Source organism: Fringilla coelebs, assembly GCF_963513975.1.
Source record: "Fringilla coelebs genome assembly, chromosome: 2".
NCBI lineage: Eukaryota > Metazoa > Chordata > Aves > Passeriformes > Fringillidae > Fringilla > Fringilla coelebs.
The window spans coordinates 17297643-17311881 of NC_140029.1; the positions used below are offsets into that span (position 1 = coordinate 17297643).

Consider the following 14239-nt stretch of genomic DNA (forward strand, 5'->3'; position numbering starts at 1 on the left):
CCCCGGCCCGGCCCCTCCTCCGCCTTCCCCCGGCCCCTCCCCGGCCTCCGCCTTGCTCCGGCCCCTCCTCCGCCTTCCCCCGACCTCCTCCTTCTCCCGGCCCCTTCCCGCCCGCTCCGCCCTGCCCTGCCCTAGCACGGTAGCCCTTTCAGAGCCGGGGCTTCTCCCCCCGGCGCCCTTCCCCCCTGCGCACCCTCGCCTCTTCTCCCTCCCGCCCGCCTTTCCCGGAGCTCCTGTGCGCGCTCCCTCCCGCCCTCCCTCCCCGTTTCTCCCTGCCCCCCTCCGCTCCCACCCGGCGCGTCTCGCCCGACATGGCGAGCAAGGACGGTAGGAATCCCTCTCCCTCTCCCCGGCCGGGCGGTGGGGTGTGGGGGTGCGTGTGCCCGGGGATGGCGGAGCGGGGCTGGGGAGCTCCGGAATTCCTCCGCGGGAGGTGGGAGCGGGGATGGCCGGCTGCAGTTCTCGTCCTGCCGGCCGCCCGCGAGGTCCTGCGGGACCCCCGCTCCTGTCCCGTCCCCGCCCCGGTAGAGCCCCGCCCGGGGCTGCGGCCCCATTCACCCCCTCCACCCTCGGTTCATCCCTTCCCTTCCTGCAGTGCTGGAGGACACGGTGGAGGAGCGTGTCATCAGCGAGGAGTACAAGATCTGGAAGAAAAACACCCCCTTCTTGTATGACCTGGTGATGACACAGGCCCTGGAGTGGCCCAGCCTCACGGTGCAGTGGCTGCCTGATGTCAGCAGGTGAGGGACGGGAAGACAGGACGGGAAGGTGCCGGAGAGGCTCTTGGCTCCTTTCCTATTAACCGTGTGTGCTGAGTACCTTGAGGATAAAAACCATGTGAGACGAGCCTTGGGTTAGACTTCTCTTTGTTATCTTATAGCTCTTTATTTTGCTTACAGGAAGAAGGTCACAAGTTGATACTTCACCGATGTCTAGATTAGCCTAGCAGAAAGTGTTATGAGGTTTGAACACAGAAATCTTTCTCAGTTTGCTTCTATAAGAGATCTAGGGCTCATCTATAGTTAATTCTGATCGAGAAATCTATCTACTAAATTAGCTCATTCTTAAATAACTATTTTCTCATGTCCACTGTATATATTTTTCCATCCAAGCTATAGTATCTATAGTATAGTATAAGCTTGATATCTTTTAAACCTGGACTTACTTAAGAGAATATTCTAAAACTGGTTCTTTGCATTCTGGTTTTGTCCCTGGTTCATTGTTGAATTCATGTGTTTAAATTTCCCATTCTTCCACATCTTCCTGAAAAAATTGTAGATTCAGTTTAATTTCTTAAAGAATCATGAAGATGGGGATAGAATCTGTTCATGTGCCAACTACTACAGAACTTAGATTGTTGCAGTAATGACTCAAGGCTCCACTGAGATAGTGGACAAGAACTGCTGTAATGTGGATTTTAGGTAGATTTTAAAATACCTTGTGTGTAAGCTTCTTGCAGTTATCAGAGGATGGTCTCTTTCTTCTGTGAAGTTCCACTTTACATATGGGATGTTTTACATGTTGGTTAGGTGATCACTTCATTTGGTGTACCAGAATGTTTGGGGATGATGTTGAGAGATGTGAGCTAAATAGTCATGGCATGGAGAAAATGCAGTGGGGATTTGAGGGTGTGGAGCCCTTATGAGGAACACTTCTGCTTGCCTCGTATTTTGCAGATTGACTTAATATTCAGTTTAAAACCTGGTATGTCCAATTATCCAGTGTCAAAATATGTAAGCCATTTAAGGCAAGGACTGCCTCTTTGTATGGCATCTGACATGATGGGACACCTGTTCCTGATGCAAGTAAGTGCATGTGCATTGTGTTTCTTGTCTGGCTTTGTATTTTTTCCCCCCTCTGCATTTGGAAGTGGTGTAGTAATACCTGTGGTAGTTTATGATTACCCAAATGGTTCTGGATTGCTTGGATTCAGGAAACACAATTAGTTTGTTGCATTCAAGAATGCAGAGGTTGCTTGGCTTTTACTGCTCAAATTTGTCCTTTCAGAGATGAATGGCACCATCAGTCCAGCTGTTCACTTTTAACTAAATGTTGCATTCAACCACCAGAAGAGAAATTTGATTCTAGTTCAGATAACTGGTAAAAGCTCCTAAGAGAAGTAACAAAAATATGTTGCCACTTGTCGCCTCGGGATTTATGCTTTATGGAAATGAGTATTGATTGTTTTTTAAATCAATACTGTGAGACTCTAGGGAAATTAGACCAAAGTAGGTATTGGTGTCTCCTTTAACTACTGTGCAACTACTCCTTTCAAGCCATGGTGGCAATGTTTACTGCCTTGAGCCTTGCTGGTTGTGTCTTTGGTTGGCTCATGGCAGAGTCTGGTTTGCTTTATTACACAGGCTTTGCACCAAAGGGGAGGATCTCTTAGGGAGTGTCTCTTTTCTGGCTCCCTGAAGAGGTTTGCGCCTTCAGGGTTATTGATGCAAGCTACAGAACTTCTGGAACTGAGCACATAATTTTCCAACATTTATTATTCTAAACAGGCCAGAAGGAAAGGATTATACTCTGCACTGGTTGATTTTGGGAACACACACGTCTGATGAACAGAACCACCTGGTTGTTGCCAGAGTCCAGATTCCCAACAATTCTCAGTTTGATTCTTTGAAGTCTGACAGTGAGAAAGGAGGTGGGTATGCAGCATTCTTAGGTTCTGTTTGAGCAGTATCATTACTGCTTTCAGTTGTTCTGATAATGATGTTCTAACTTTCTATTAAATACAAAAGTGGACAAAAACCTACCAATCCACACTGATTCTAGACAACTAAAAAGAAGAAACTTCTTGTTTCAGAAGAGCTTAGTTAATATTCATATGCAATCCCTACTAGAATGTCTGCCAGCTCTCAGTTGTGGTGAAAACTGGTACACATCTACCTCAAATAAAAACTGAAGCTCTGAAAGAGGATTCTAAATATCAGAAATGTTAATGCTATTGTGTTACATGGTGTGAGTCTTTCCTAGTCTTTGCTTGGGTTTAATAAGGTGCTACCACTGTTTCTTGGAGTAGGGAAGATGCTGTGAAATGCTGTTTCAGTAGTCTAAAATAATGGATGGGATAAACTAACATTTTTCTGACAACTGTAGAACTTGGTGGCTTTGGATCTGTGACTGGCAAAATTGAGATGGAGATTAAAATTAACCATGAGGGTGAGGTGAACCGTGCCCGTTACATGCCGCAGAATCCCTGCATCGTTGCGACAAAAACACCCTCTGCTGATGTGCTGGTGTTTGACTACACGAAACATCCTTCAAAACCAGGTGGGTCAGACTCCTTGGAGCTTAGCAAAATGCCTCTTGTTATAGAGGGGTAAACTTGTGTTTGTGACTGGAGAGAGTTGCTGGGCTCTGGGACCCAAAGGGGAATGCCCATATCTTCAGTGACTTTAACTTCCTGGTTATGCTCACTTTCATAAAAAGAATCTTGGTAGAAACAGCACTCTCTGAAGAGGTTCATATATGAAATATAATTATTGCAACAGAAACAAAGTTCTTTGGTGATACTGATGCTTCTATGAATCGATGTACAAGGATCTGCTAAATGAAAGGAATTTTCTATCTTTCAGATCCAAGTGGAGAGTGTAATCCTGAACTTAGATTAAGAGGACACCAGAAGGAAGGCTATGGTTTATCATGGAACTCAAATCTGAGTGGACATCTTCTCAGTGCATCAGATGATCATGTAAAAAAATGCATCTTTTCCCCTGTAAAAAGAGCCCAACTCCTAATTTATGCTGTAGTAGAAAATTGGAGAAAATCTGTTCTAGTGCAGCTGTTTATTGCTATGTGGGGAAGCTCTCACATATTGTAATTACATTTCTAAAGGCTGTCACTTGGTTTAAGGCTGTCATCAACCACAAGTTCTTTTTAAAGTTCTTGATGTAAGAACAGACTGTTTTTATAGTTGTCTGCTGGGAAAAAAAACCTTTAAACTGGATTAGGTCAAGACCATAAATTAGTAAGACTCTCAAGATCAATAACTAATACCTTATAAATTTCTTTGTGAACTTTAAAAGTGTAAATTGCTTTTGTGACCTTCTAAATAATCCTTGGGCCTTGAACTTGCAGAAAGCTGATTGATAACTTAGCTCTCATTTATGGCATAATAAGTGTTCAAAAGCAAAGAACTGCTTCAGGAGTGTTGTCTCTTTATATGTAGAGTGTGACTGATTATTTATTTGAAAGATGATACAAATCAGAGTCAGCATTTCAATAGAATGTGGCTTATTTACAGACGGTGTGTTTATGGGATGTAAATGCTGGACCCAAAGAGGGCAAGATTGTTGATGCAAAAGCCATCTTTACTGGGCACTCTGCAGTAGTGGAAGACGTGGCATGGCACCTGCTCCATGAGTCTCTCTTTGGATCTGTGGCGGATGATCAGAAGCTTATGATGTAAGTTAGGAGATTTTTGGGTAAGGTCTGCCCTGCTGATGCCTTTTTTCAACCTAGAAATTGAACTAAACACACCTTTGAGATTATATTAGTGTGGGAGATAATATAAAAGTGGATCTTTATTGGAGGCCTCTGAGAAAATTATGGAAGAATGTCCACAAAAGCTCACCCCCCATGGGGGTGCATACAGTTTTATAAGTTTGTCAATTATGCTAGTTTACTAAAAAAGCTCCAATTAGGGGGACAAGTGCTGATGCAATTACTCACCCCCGGTCAAACCCCTTCTCTGGAGCACCCCGCCTTGGTACTGGCTGTACTTTGTTTATGAAGATGTGTCTCCATGAGCTGTTTTCAACCTTGGTAGCCAGGGAGAACCAAGATAGGATAGGGGCCCTTGGAATATGTTTTGTCTTTCTGCCTAGGGAAAGCACATGGAAAACTAACCACTAATACAATAGGCTACAAATGTATGTGTAAAGAATACAGAGAATATATAAAAGAAAAAAGGTAAAGCCAAAACACTTCCACTGCCACTGGACCTAGTCTACAGCACTTGGATTATAAAAGGTCTGAATTTTGGAGTGATTTCGTATAGCTCTTTATGGCAATCAGCTACAGTGATGATGCAGATTCACTGAAATCTACATGCCATTTAGTGTGTTCACATCACTTGAAAAGAAGATGTAACTAATGTGTATGTCAGCTTCATGGTGCAAGCTGTTCATGTACAACAGACACAACATATCGAGGGTTTTGGAATGAATGCTGTAGCTTTAGAGTTGAGTTTAGTAATAAAAGCTGTCGTGAAAAAGAACTTCCTATAAAAACTTAAGTGTGTTTGCTTTCCCTCCTTCCTCCCTGCCCTGAACCCTTCACTGCCACAGTTGGGATACAAGATCTAATGCCACGTCCAAGCCGAGTCACTCAGTAGATGCTCACACAGCCGAGGTCAACTGTCTGTCCTTCAATCCTTACAGCGAGTTCATTCTGGCAACTGGCTCTGCTGACAAGGTTTTCACTTGTGTATACTTTACATTCCTGAGCAGTGCAGATGAAAGCCTTTATAGTAAAACCAATTTCTTGTTGCTTGTGTCTCCCAGACGGTGGCTCTGTGGGATCTTCGAAACTTAAAGCTGAAACTCCATTCTTTTGAGTCTCATAAGGATGAGATTTTTCAGGTGGGTAAACTACTTACAACCTGTAGAAAAAACCCAAGAAGAGTACTGACTTGGACAAGAACATGTAGATTTGTGTTCTTGCAACACAAAGAAATCTGGTGAATCAAAATTCACGATTTTGAGTTTGACAATTACAAACAGTACCATGGAGTTTATTTCTGCTCTTCCCCACTTGACTTTGAAGCAAGTAATCAACAACTTACTGCTAAAAAGATACTGGGTATCACAAGTACCTTAAGTACAAGTAGAAGGTTTCTCTAAAATAATGTGCTCTAGGGAGGACTTGGATTCAAACCTAATTTTGTGAACTTTCCCTTAAGTGCAAGTGACAGGGATTTTTAGACAGATTTCATGAAATAATGTTGTCTATTCAGTATGAGAAATCTTAAAGACTAAAGGAGTTTGTTTGAGCTGTTGGCTATCCTCTGTGCTGGAAGAAACTGATTTACAGAGTATAGTTAAAAATTAGTGGCCAGGGTGCTGGTTATTCAGGATATGCTTTAGAAATCAGTAACTGCTCCCTGAAGTTGTTTCCTTTCAATAGGTTTACTGGTCTCCTCATAATGAAACCATTCTTGCTTCAAGTGGTACCGATCGTCGCCTGAATGTGTGGGATCTAAGGTGAGGAACAATTCCTTTCTGGTAGGATATGTGAACAGATTATTAAAAAAAGGCTGCAGGCCTGCATTATTTGGCAGGTTTGATTTGTGCTGTTCTCTAGCTTTCCTTGCCTACCTCAGGTCTGGTCTTCTGGGTATAAATAGAAACAGCACAGTACATCTAAAGTTACTTCTCCATCAGGGTTTCTTGCTAATAGCGTTGTTTTCTGTTGTCCACTTGTTGCCTAGATTCAAAAAACAAAACTTGCAACAGTGTTAAAGTGGTAGGATAAAGAGCAGTTCTTTAATGAAAGCTTTCAGGTGCACAAATATGGCTATATGTGTGACAGAGGATTTCTGCAATTTTTAAAAGGTTAATTAATTAGTTTATCTAGCAGGTACATCCAACAGGAGATCAATTGGCCCAGTAAAACACCCTTGTGTCTGCTCCTTTGGAGTTGGTCCAAGAGTTTCTTTGCCCTATTTCTTGTTATGTCTCTCAGCTTCTGGTGGAAAACAAAATGTCCTTGTCAGAAATTCTGTTTTTAAGAATAAGACTAAACAGAATTTCAGGAATTATAAAGTGTTAGAAAGGTTTAGCTAATTATTCTAAAATGTGGGTGCAGGAAAAGTATTAAAAATCATACAACTATATATTAAAAATCTACAAAGCTACAAATATGAAAAAGGCTAAAAATCTTTGGGCATCACATCAGTAAGTGATTTTTGCCTCCATGTATTTCCCAAGTTAAGATTCCATTTCAGTAATGACAGTGCCAGACAGTTGATGTTTTATGTTGGGTGCTTGTAGATATTGCACAGTGAGAAACACAAATTGCAAATATGGGAAACAAAGGCCAGGAACTGTTAAGTTAAGCTGACAGAGAATGCAACTGTCATTTTAATAAAAAGTATAAACTACTTTCTTGCAGTAAAATTGGAGAAGAGCAGTCTGCAGAGGATGCAGAAGATGGGCCTCCTGAGCTGCTGGTACCCTTTTGTTCAGGTTTCAGTGTGATGACATGCTGTGTGGCAGTGGGATGTCTTGTCACTGTGCTGCTAAAACTGCCGCTGTTCATAAATCTTCTCACCTTCCTGGTTTCCAGTCCATTGCTTTAATTTGCTGTAGGCTTCCTCTCTTCAGTTCTGAAGGTTTCCCCATGTCTTGTGTGACTCTGTAAGTGCTCTTAGAGATAATCAGAATGAAATATGGCTGGATTTCACAGCCCAGCCCTGTGTGAAGAAAGAGCGTTTTGAGGACGTCAGTTGTTGCTGTAATAATAGGAACTGTTATCTCAAATGCTGTTTCAGCAACTGCATCTGTGTCCATAAGCAGCAAATGGAAGCACTTGAACACACACCTTCCTTATGTCTGTTGTGAATCTCTAGTAGCAGGTTTTTCTTTGGGTAGTCTTTAGCATAATAAATAAATAAAAAGAGTCCTGTGTTTAAACAGATTTATCTAGAGTTGAAATGGCTTACTGAATCTTGTGGGTTTTTTTTAACAGTTTATTCATGGAGGACACACTGCCAAAATTTCAGACTTCAGTTGGAATCCTAATGAGCCTTGGGTAATCTGTTCTGTATCAGAGGACAACATAATGCAGATATGGCAGATGGTGAGTGTCACAACGGCTCTTGAGTTACTCTTAAGCTTGTTGTATAAATGAAACTGAAAAGGCTTGTTCTTCTTGGGGCAGCTTGTGCCTTCAAGGACTGAAAGTTGTCTGTGCCATATACTTCTTGATCTCATCAAAAAGTGTAAGACTTTTAAAGAAAACTGAGACTAAAACAACTTGAATCAAATCAACTGCTAGTTAATTCTTGATTCCAAGTTCTAGGTACTAATTAACATTAAGATTTATTCTTAACAAAGCAGTTGCAAACTTATATCCAGTATTAGCCAAGAATTACTCTTGCCACCCCCAAATGTTGCCTGTAAAGCAGGATACCTTTTAAATCCCCAGTTAGTTCATATTACTTTACATTACAGGAAATTGATTAGCTATCTTAAAAATGTGGAATAAAGTAATTTGGGAATAAACTGAGTTAAAAAACTGTTAACAGACTAAAATGTGTGTCACTGGTCAGGCTTCTTTTTTTAGTACCTGCTCTTGTTTTTTGTGTTTAGAGTGTGGTTGAAATAATTCCAAATGAAATGTTCATTACAGGGCTAGTGGTTAAGTGGCTACTGCTTTTGCTCTTGGAATGGAGGAGTGCAAGAAGGCAGCTGCCAAAATGTAGCCACTGTGTACACATTTCTAAATATGGCAGCCCTTTAAGAAAGGGCAGGGAGAAAATCCCTTCAAGAAGGGGATGATGGTTGTGCCACCTTGGTGTTATTGAGGGTTTTTTTCTATATGAAGTGTAGAAGATTGTTTAAAAACAATTATGTGTATCACTTGTAATGTTTTGTGTCTTCAGGCAGAAAACATTTACAGTGATGAAGAACCAGATATTACAGCAGCTGAACTGGAAGCTCAAGGAATGTAACTTTTCTTCTTTAAGGAACTACTGGGAATGACATAGTAATATAATTTGTCTACTGTATACATAAAATAAAGCCCTGGAAAAAGCGTGCAAAACCAAATACCAAACAAAAAAAAACCACAATCACTGGGCAGAAGCATTGCATCAAAACAAGAATATTCCTAATTGGATTAAGCAAAATGCTTGTATAATCAGGTTGTCATGGGATACCCTTGGTTCTGTGGGCACTTTGAGCTGTTGTATAGTGTACAGCAGTTAGCTTTAGAGAAAATAAGAATGACTTAATACCTATGTCTATATTTTTAAATAAAATTTGTGTGTTCCTGTAAATAAAATGGTCAAATCCTCACTCTTCACACATAGAAACTGTATAAAAAAAACGGTTTTGTATTAATATGTAAAAAGAGCTTTTCACTTTTACACACCACTTTTGGATTGGATTTGCATAAATAAAATCTATTAAAAAAAGTGTTTGGTGTGTTTAATGTCCACTGGCATAAGTTGAATGCCTTCTTGCATTCAATGATAGAATAGAATTTAATTGCTGCCTGGTGATAAAATTATGTATTTTTTAGTTTATAACTTAGCCCACAGTTAAAAATCTGGGAAGATTATCGTTGTCCTCATGCAAAAATACACTGGAACACATAACTTGACTTCTTCACAAAGGGCATGGGTATAGGAGGAGGTTTAGGGAATCCAGGGGGAGAGCCAGTAGATCTGTCAAGTTCAAGTACAAATCTTGAACAGACTCAAGTAACTTCTTTGTGTTTGGGTGATTAGTGGTTGGATTTTGTCTGTTTGTGTTGGTGTGTTGTGGGGGCTTTTTTGGGTGGTGGTAAAAGTGCTGTCCTGTATTTTCTTAAGTGCCAAGGTGCCAGTGCCCTCTCAGTGAATTGGTGTCACTTGTGTTTGGTTAGAGCCTTCCTCTTGCATTTTTTTAAGTGAGGTAATTGGGTAGTTGTCTAAAATACATCAGTGTCTGAACAAATAATAGTCAAACACGCAGTTTGCTTCTAAACCTTGGATTGACTGAAAAGCTCAAGAATTTCTTCATATTTATCATGGATCTACAGACAGGTGACGGATTATGTTGGGAGCAGTCAGACAAGTCTAGATGGAGTTTATAGCTCTTAGCTACTAAAGACCTTAATTAAATTAATTGCTGACTATTCTGATCTTTCTGCTCAAGATGAAAAAAAAATATAGTGGTGGCTAATACTGACAAGGTGATACCTTGCTCTCCTCTCCACTGGAACTATAAGAAGTTAGCAGACAGCTGGGCTCAAGCTGTGTCTCTGAAGCTGCCTGTGCTGGCTCTGCCTGGGATGGAGTGCTTGTCCATCTGAGCAGTGATGGGGTGCTGGGACTGTGGTTTGGATTTATGGCTGGAATGCTGCTGGTAAGGCAGCTTTGCTTTGGTGCTTGCTGGGCAGTGCTTGCACACCGGGGGGAAGGGGCATGGGCTGGGGAGGAGACACAGCTGGGACAGCTGGCCCCACTGGCCAAAGGGATATTCCTTACTTTAGGCCATGCTTGGCAATAAAATGGGTGGAGGAAGTTGAAGAGGGCCTTTCCTGGTGGCCATTGCTGGGATGGTGGCAGGGCAGTGACCTGTGTCAGGGAGGGGACAAGTGGTTTTGTTCTCCCTCACCCACTTCTGAAACTCCTCCAGCTGTACCCAGGAGATTTTCTTCCTGTTCTCTCCCCCACCCTGCTGGGGAAGCTCAAGTGACAGCACATGATAAGCATTAAACACTGAACTCAGAGGTGGTTTATGGTCAGGCCCTACATTCTTTTGGCAATCACTCTGACACACACAGCTCTTGAAAAGCAGGAAATGAAGATGTCAGTGGCTCAGCTTTCTGGAAAAACAGAAATACTTCCCCGAGAGCATGGTAGTGACTTCTCTTGGGACAGATAAGAGCTGTGCTGTGTGACATGACCCCCCTCCTTGCTGCTGGTCCTCTTCAGTGCTCACTTCAAGGAGACCTCCTGGCTGCTTGGCACTACCTTGTAGAGCACAGCTCATCCCTAGAATTGGTGATTCCAGCTTTGTGTGTGAAATATGGTTGGGGTGGTTCACTAGTCTTTTTACTGCCTCACTAACTGAATGGGAGAGGGAAAGTGGAGTGTAGTACCTATACTGCTCTTACTTTTCTTATGCTACTTTTTCTCAATTCCCTGCCTGCTGCTACCAGGGCACCCCACTGCATTGTAGTCACTTGGTCACCATGCATGGACTTGTCTCTCCACACCTTTTTCAATAATGGTTCCTATTAAAGTGATGCAGGCAGGTGCAAAAAAGCTTGAATATTCCTCTGGAAGGCTGACATGCTGTTAGAGTTCAGCAGGCAGGTGACAAGTGGACAGGATGTGCTAAACAGCGTGAAAGGTCAAACCTGCCAAAGGACTCCTTGGCCACTGCTTTGCTGACTGTGCTCTGGTCCTGCTGGTGTTCTGGGTGTACAAACGCTAAAATGCCATGCACAGGAAATGGAAATTAATGCATTCTCTAAATATGGGTTTGGTTTGCCAAGCCCCTTGCCATGGGCAGGGACACCTTCCACTAGACCAGGTTGCTCCAAGCCCCATCCAAGCTGTCCTTGAGCACTTCCACAGATGGGGCTTCAAGATAAAGCATCCACAGCTTCTCTGGGCAACCTGTTCCAGTACCTCACTGCCCTCACAGTAAAGAATTTCTCCCTTAATATATAATCTAAATCTACTTTTAGAGTTTAAACTCATTACCCATTATCACTCCCTTCACTTGTGAAAAGTCCCTCTTTGCCACTGTTCTTGATTTTCTCTACTGAAAGAGTAGAGAAAAAGCTCCCTAAGAGCTCAGATCTGGATCTGTAGGGATCACTGACTGGTGGTACCCTGGATGTCCCACAAAGCCCTCCTTCCCTCTAGAGCACAAAGGAGCAGCCACCTGGGGACTAGAGAAGCAGTTAGTACCTACTCTCTTACAGCTGAAAAGATGGGATAATTAACAAGGGAACAAAATGAGAATATAATTTCATTAACTATACCTGCATTTCAAAGGGCAGCAGTAAATCCAACCTCTGCATTGCTTTCTTTTCCCCAAGTCTGGATTGTCTTTCTCCAAACCTGTGTTCACACAGCTTCCTTCACTAGCAGCAATCTCACACCTATTTTTTTAGGCAACTCTGAGCCCAGTCCTGCAGCCAGTATTGAGTTAGGAAAGTCTACATGTTATTAGCCAGAAGGATTTTGTTACAGAGAATGCAGTGCTGGGACCGATATGGTTTTTAATTTGCAAGCAGTTTTTAAAAAATATTTTTTAATGCTCGAGCAGCCTGTTTGTGAAACATTGGAAGATCATCATATTGAAGCCTTTAGCTGAATGCTGCAAGATTTTGATTTTAAAAGCTGTTGCCTCCCACAGGAACTAGGTAACTGCTTATGCACTGCTGTTTGGTAGTAGCAAATATAACAGAAGTAGAAGTTTTAAAAAAAAGTAATAAAGCAGTCAACCTGAACAATGGCTCCAGCAAGATATTTATTGCATTAGATAAGAGCTTCTTTAGGTGTACTTATGGAGTATACATAGTTCAATGTGTTATTCCTGCAGATGTGTTGGGGAAAGGAAGCACCATCAGGCTTTCCATCCATTGGTCTGTCTTTTCAAGGGAACTGTGTATGGTTTTGAGACTTACCTTTTTTGTATTGGCTGTTCCCAGAAGACTCGGTATAACAAATACTATAGAAGGTAATCTAAAGTTAAAAACTACCAGTTTAGAGTGACTTCCTCATTCTCAACACCTATGTATTTGAGGTAATTTCCCAGTATTTTTTCTCTCCAAGGTTCTCAGCCTACACCTCTTTGTATTGAGGAAGCATGAATGCATGTGAAACATGAATTCAGCATGAATGACAGTGGAACTATAAGCAGTATTTTAATCCAGCTGTTTTATTTCAACAGACATGTTTTCTGGAAGTTGAATGATACAAATCTTCAGCCAGGCTCTTGTCAGACCACAACCAGTACTTCTGGAGAGCAGCAGCACTGTGGCAGAGTGGGCTTTTATTGCTAATAAAGCCAAAGGCCACTACTATTGTGCATCACAAATGTTTGCTCCCACTCTTCCCTAAGAATGGGATGGTTTGCATCAACAACTCCTCTGAAGATAAACTTGACAGAAGCATTTGTGAAGAGCTGCAAGGCATTAAGTGTAACTGATAGTAAAATATTTTGGAAGACTGATACCTATACAGCAACAAACCCAAGAGTGTGTGTAACATTCCTGCATTTTGCTTCAGTGGCAAAAAGCAAGTTTGGGTTTTTCCTTTACTGTGTAGGAAGAACTGTATTTGCTTTTATTGTAAAATGCAAGACCCTTGAGAGCCTTAACAGGTAATTTTTGCTATGTAGCCACACAGTTTATGCCATTATCCATACTATACTTTATTGTCTTCCATGTGTATGTGATGCCTCTTCAGCACTGGAACAGCTGAAGAAAGCTGTGTAAACTCTCTACAGGGAACAGGTATTTAAGTCAAACACCCAGTTTAACCTGTTGCTTTATGGCCACTGAGATGTTTGGTGGGGTACATTATTCATAATTCTTTCAACATCAGCTTTTGTCTTGTGAATTTCAAACCCAAAGCTTCCCCCAGTTCAAGCAGAATCAAACATGGATAACAGAATGCTTTGAGAGTTCAACTATTCTTCCTCTTTAAAAGGCAATGGATCACTCTTTTAAAACATCAACAGTGCATAAAATCCATCTTCTGGAGAAAAGGGTTAGGAAAAGAGTCAGTAACCACCCAGCAGGAAACAGCAGATGCACAAAGCCAGCAAAAGCTTTGATGAAAAGGATTTATAAAACAGGCAGCATGACCAAGATCAAATGGTTTTATATGAATACAGGCATAAAGGGTAGAAACCAACCAAACAACTCCAACAAATAACATGGATTAGATACCAGTATCATTGTGGACTTGGCAGAACTGAGGTAGTTATTTTGATGCTTCACACCAGGACATAAATCTGGTAGAAGTGATAGTGAACTACATCAATATGGACTATTTGTCACATGGCCATATTCAGACACATTTTAAAAATGAGTGACTTAAATTCATTTTCTCAGCTTGAAATATCATGAGATATATAAATTTGTTAAGGCTCTAAGAGGTTACTTTCTTGAAGTAGAGCTGTAGGAGCAGTGTTCTTGGCATAGTCTGGAATTACACAAAGGCCTGCTTCAAGTGTCCCAGTCCACGAGACAAGTACAGCCCAGATCCCTGTTTGAACAAGAAATCCAAACCAATATGCAACCCCAAAGCTAAAACATAACAAACAGTTTTAAAGGAAATTAAAATAAAGTCTTCAGGCACCACAGTATTCTTAAATTACTTTAAAAGTTCAGGCTCGATGGGTGCCAGAGTCAGCAAGGTCTGTAAAAGCTAGCACAGTCAGATGAGGCTGAGTTAGGCTGTTAGAAGGAAATACAACCTTCCTTCAAGAAATAGCTAAACAAGAAGAAAAAGGTCGAATTATCAAAATTTAAAAGTAAAACTTACCCCCAACCA

The 14239-nt window shown here is 41.5% G+C and overlaps 1 protein-coding gene across 2 annotated transcripts; it reads left to right on the forward strand.

Annotated features, from left to right (window-relative positions):
• Positions 1-218: 218 nt before the first annotated feature.
• Positions 219-9099, forward strand: RBBP7 (RB binding protein 7, chromatin remodeling factor). 2 transcript variants are annotated; one of them, XR_014617031.1, is made up of 12 exons: positions 219-327; positions 596-740; positions 2508-2650; positions 3106-3279; positions 3585-3700; positions 4253-4413; positions 5298-5424; positions 5514-5591; positions 6136-6212; positions 7123-7196; positions 7699-7809; positions 8615-9099. XR_014617031.1 is itself a non-coding variant. In XM_084226913.1 (12 exons), exons 1-12 carry the CDS (start codon positions 312-314, stop codon positions 8681-8683), a joined length of 1275 nt encoding a protein of 424 aa, XP_084083039.1. In that variant the 5' UTR covers positions 219-311; the 3' UTR covers positions 8684-9099. The 2 variants fall into 2 exon arrangements, 1 of the variants encoding a protein (XP_084083039.1); XM_084226913.1 differs by having other exon boundaries at positions 7123-7180.
• Positions 9100-14239: the final 5140 nt, after the last annotated feature.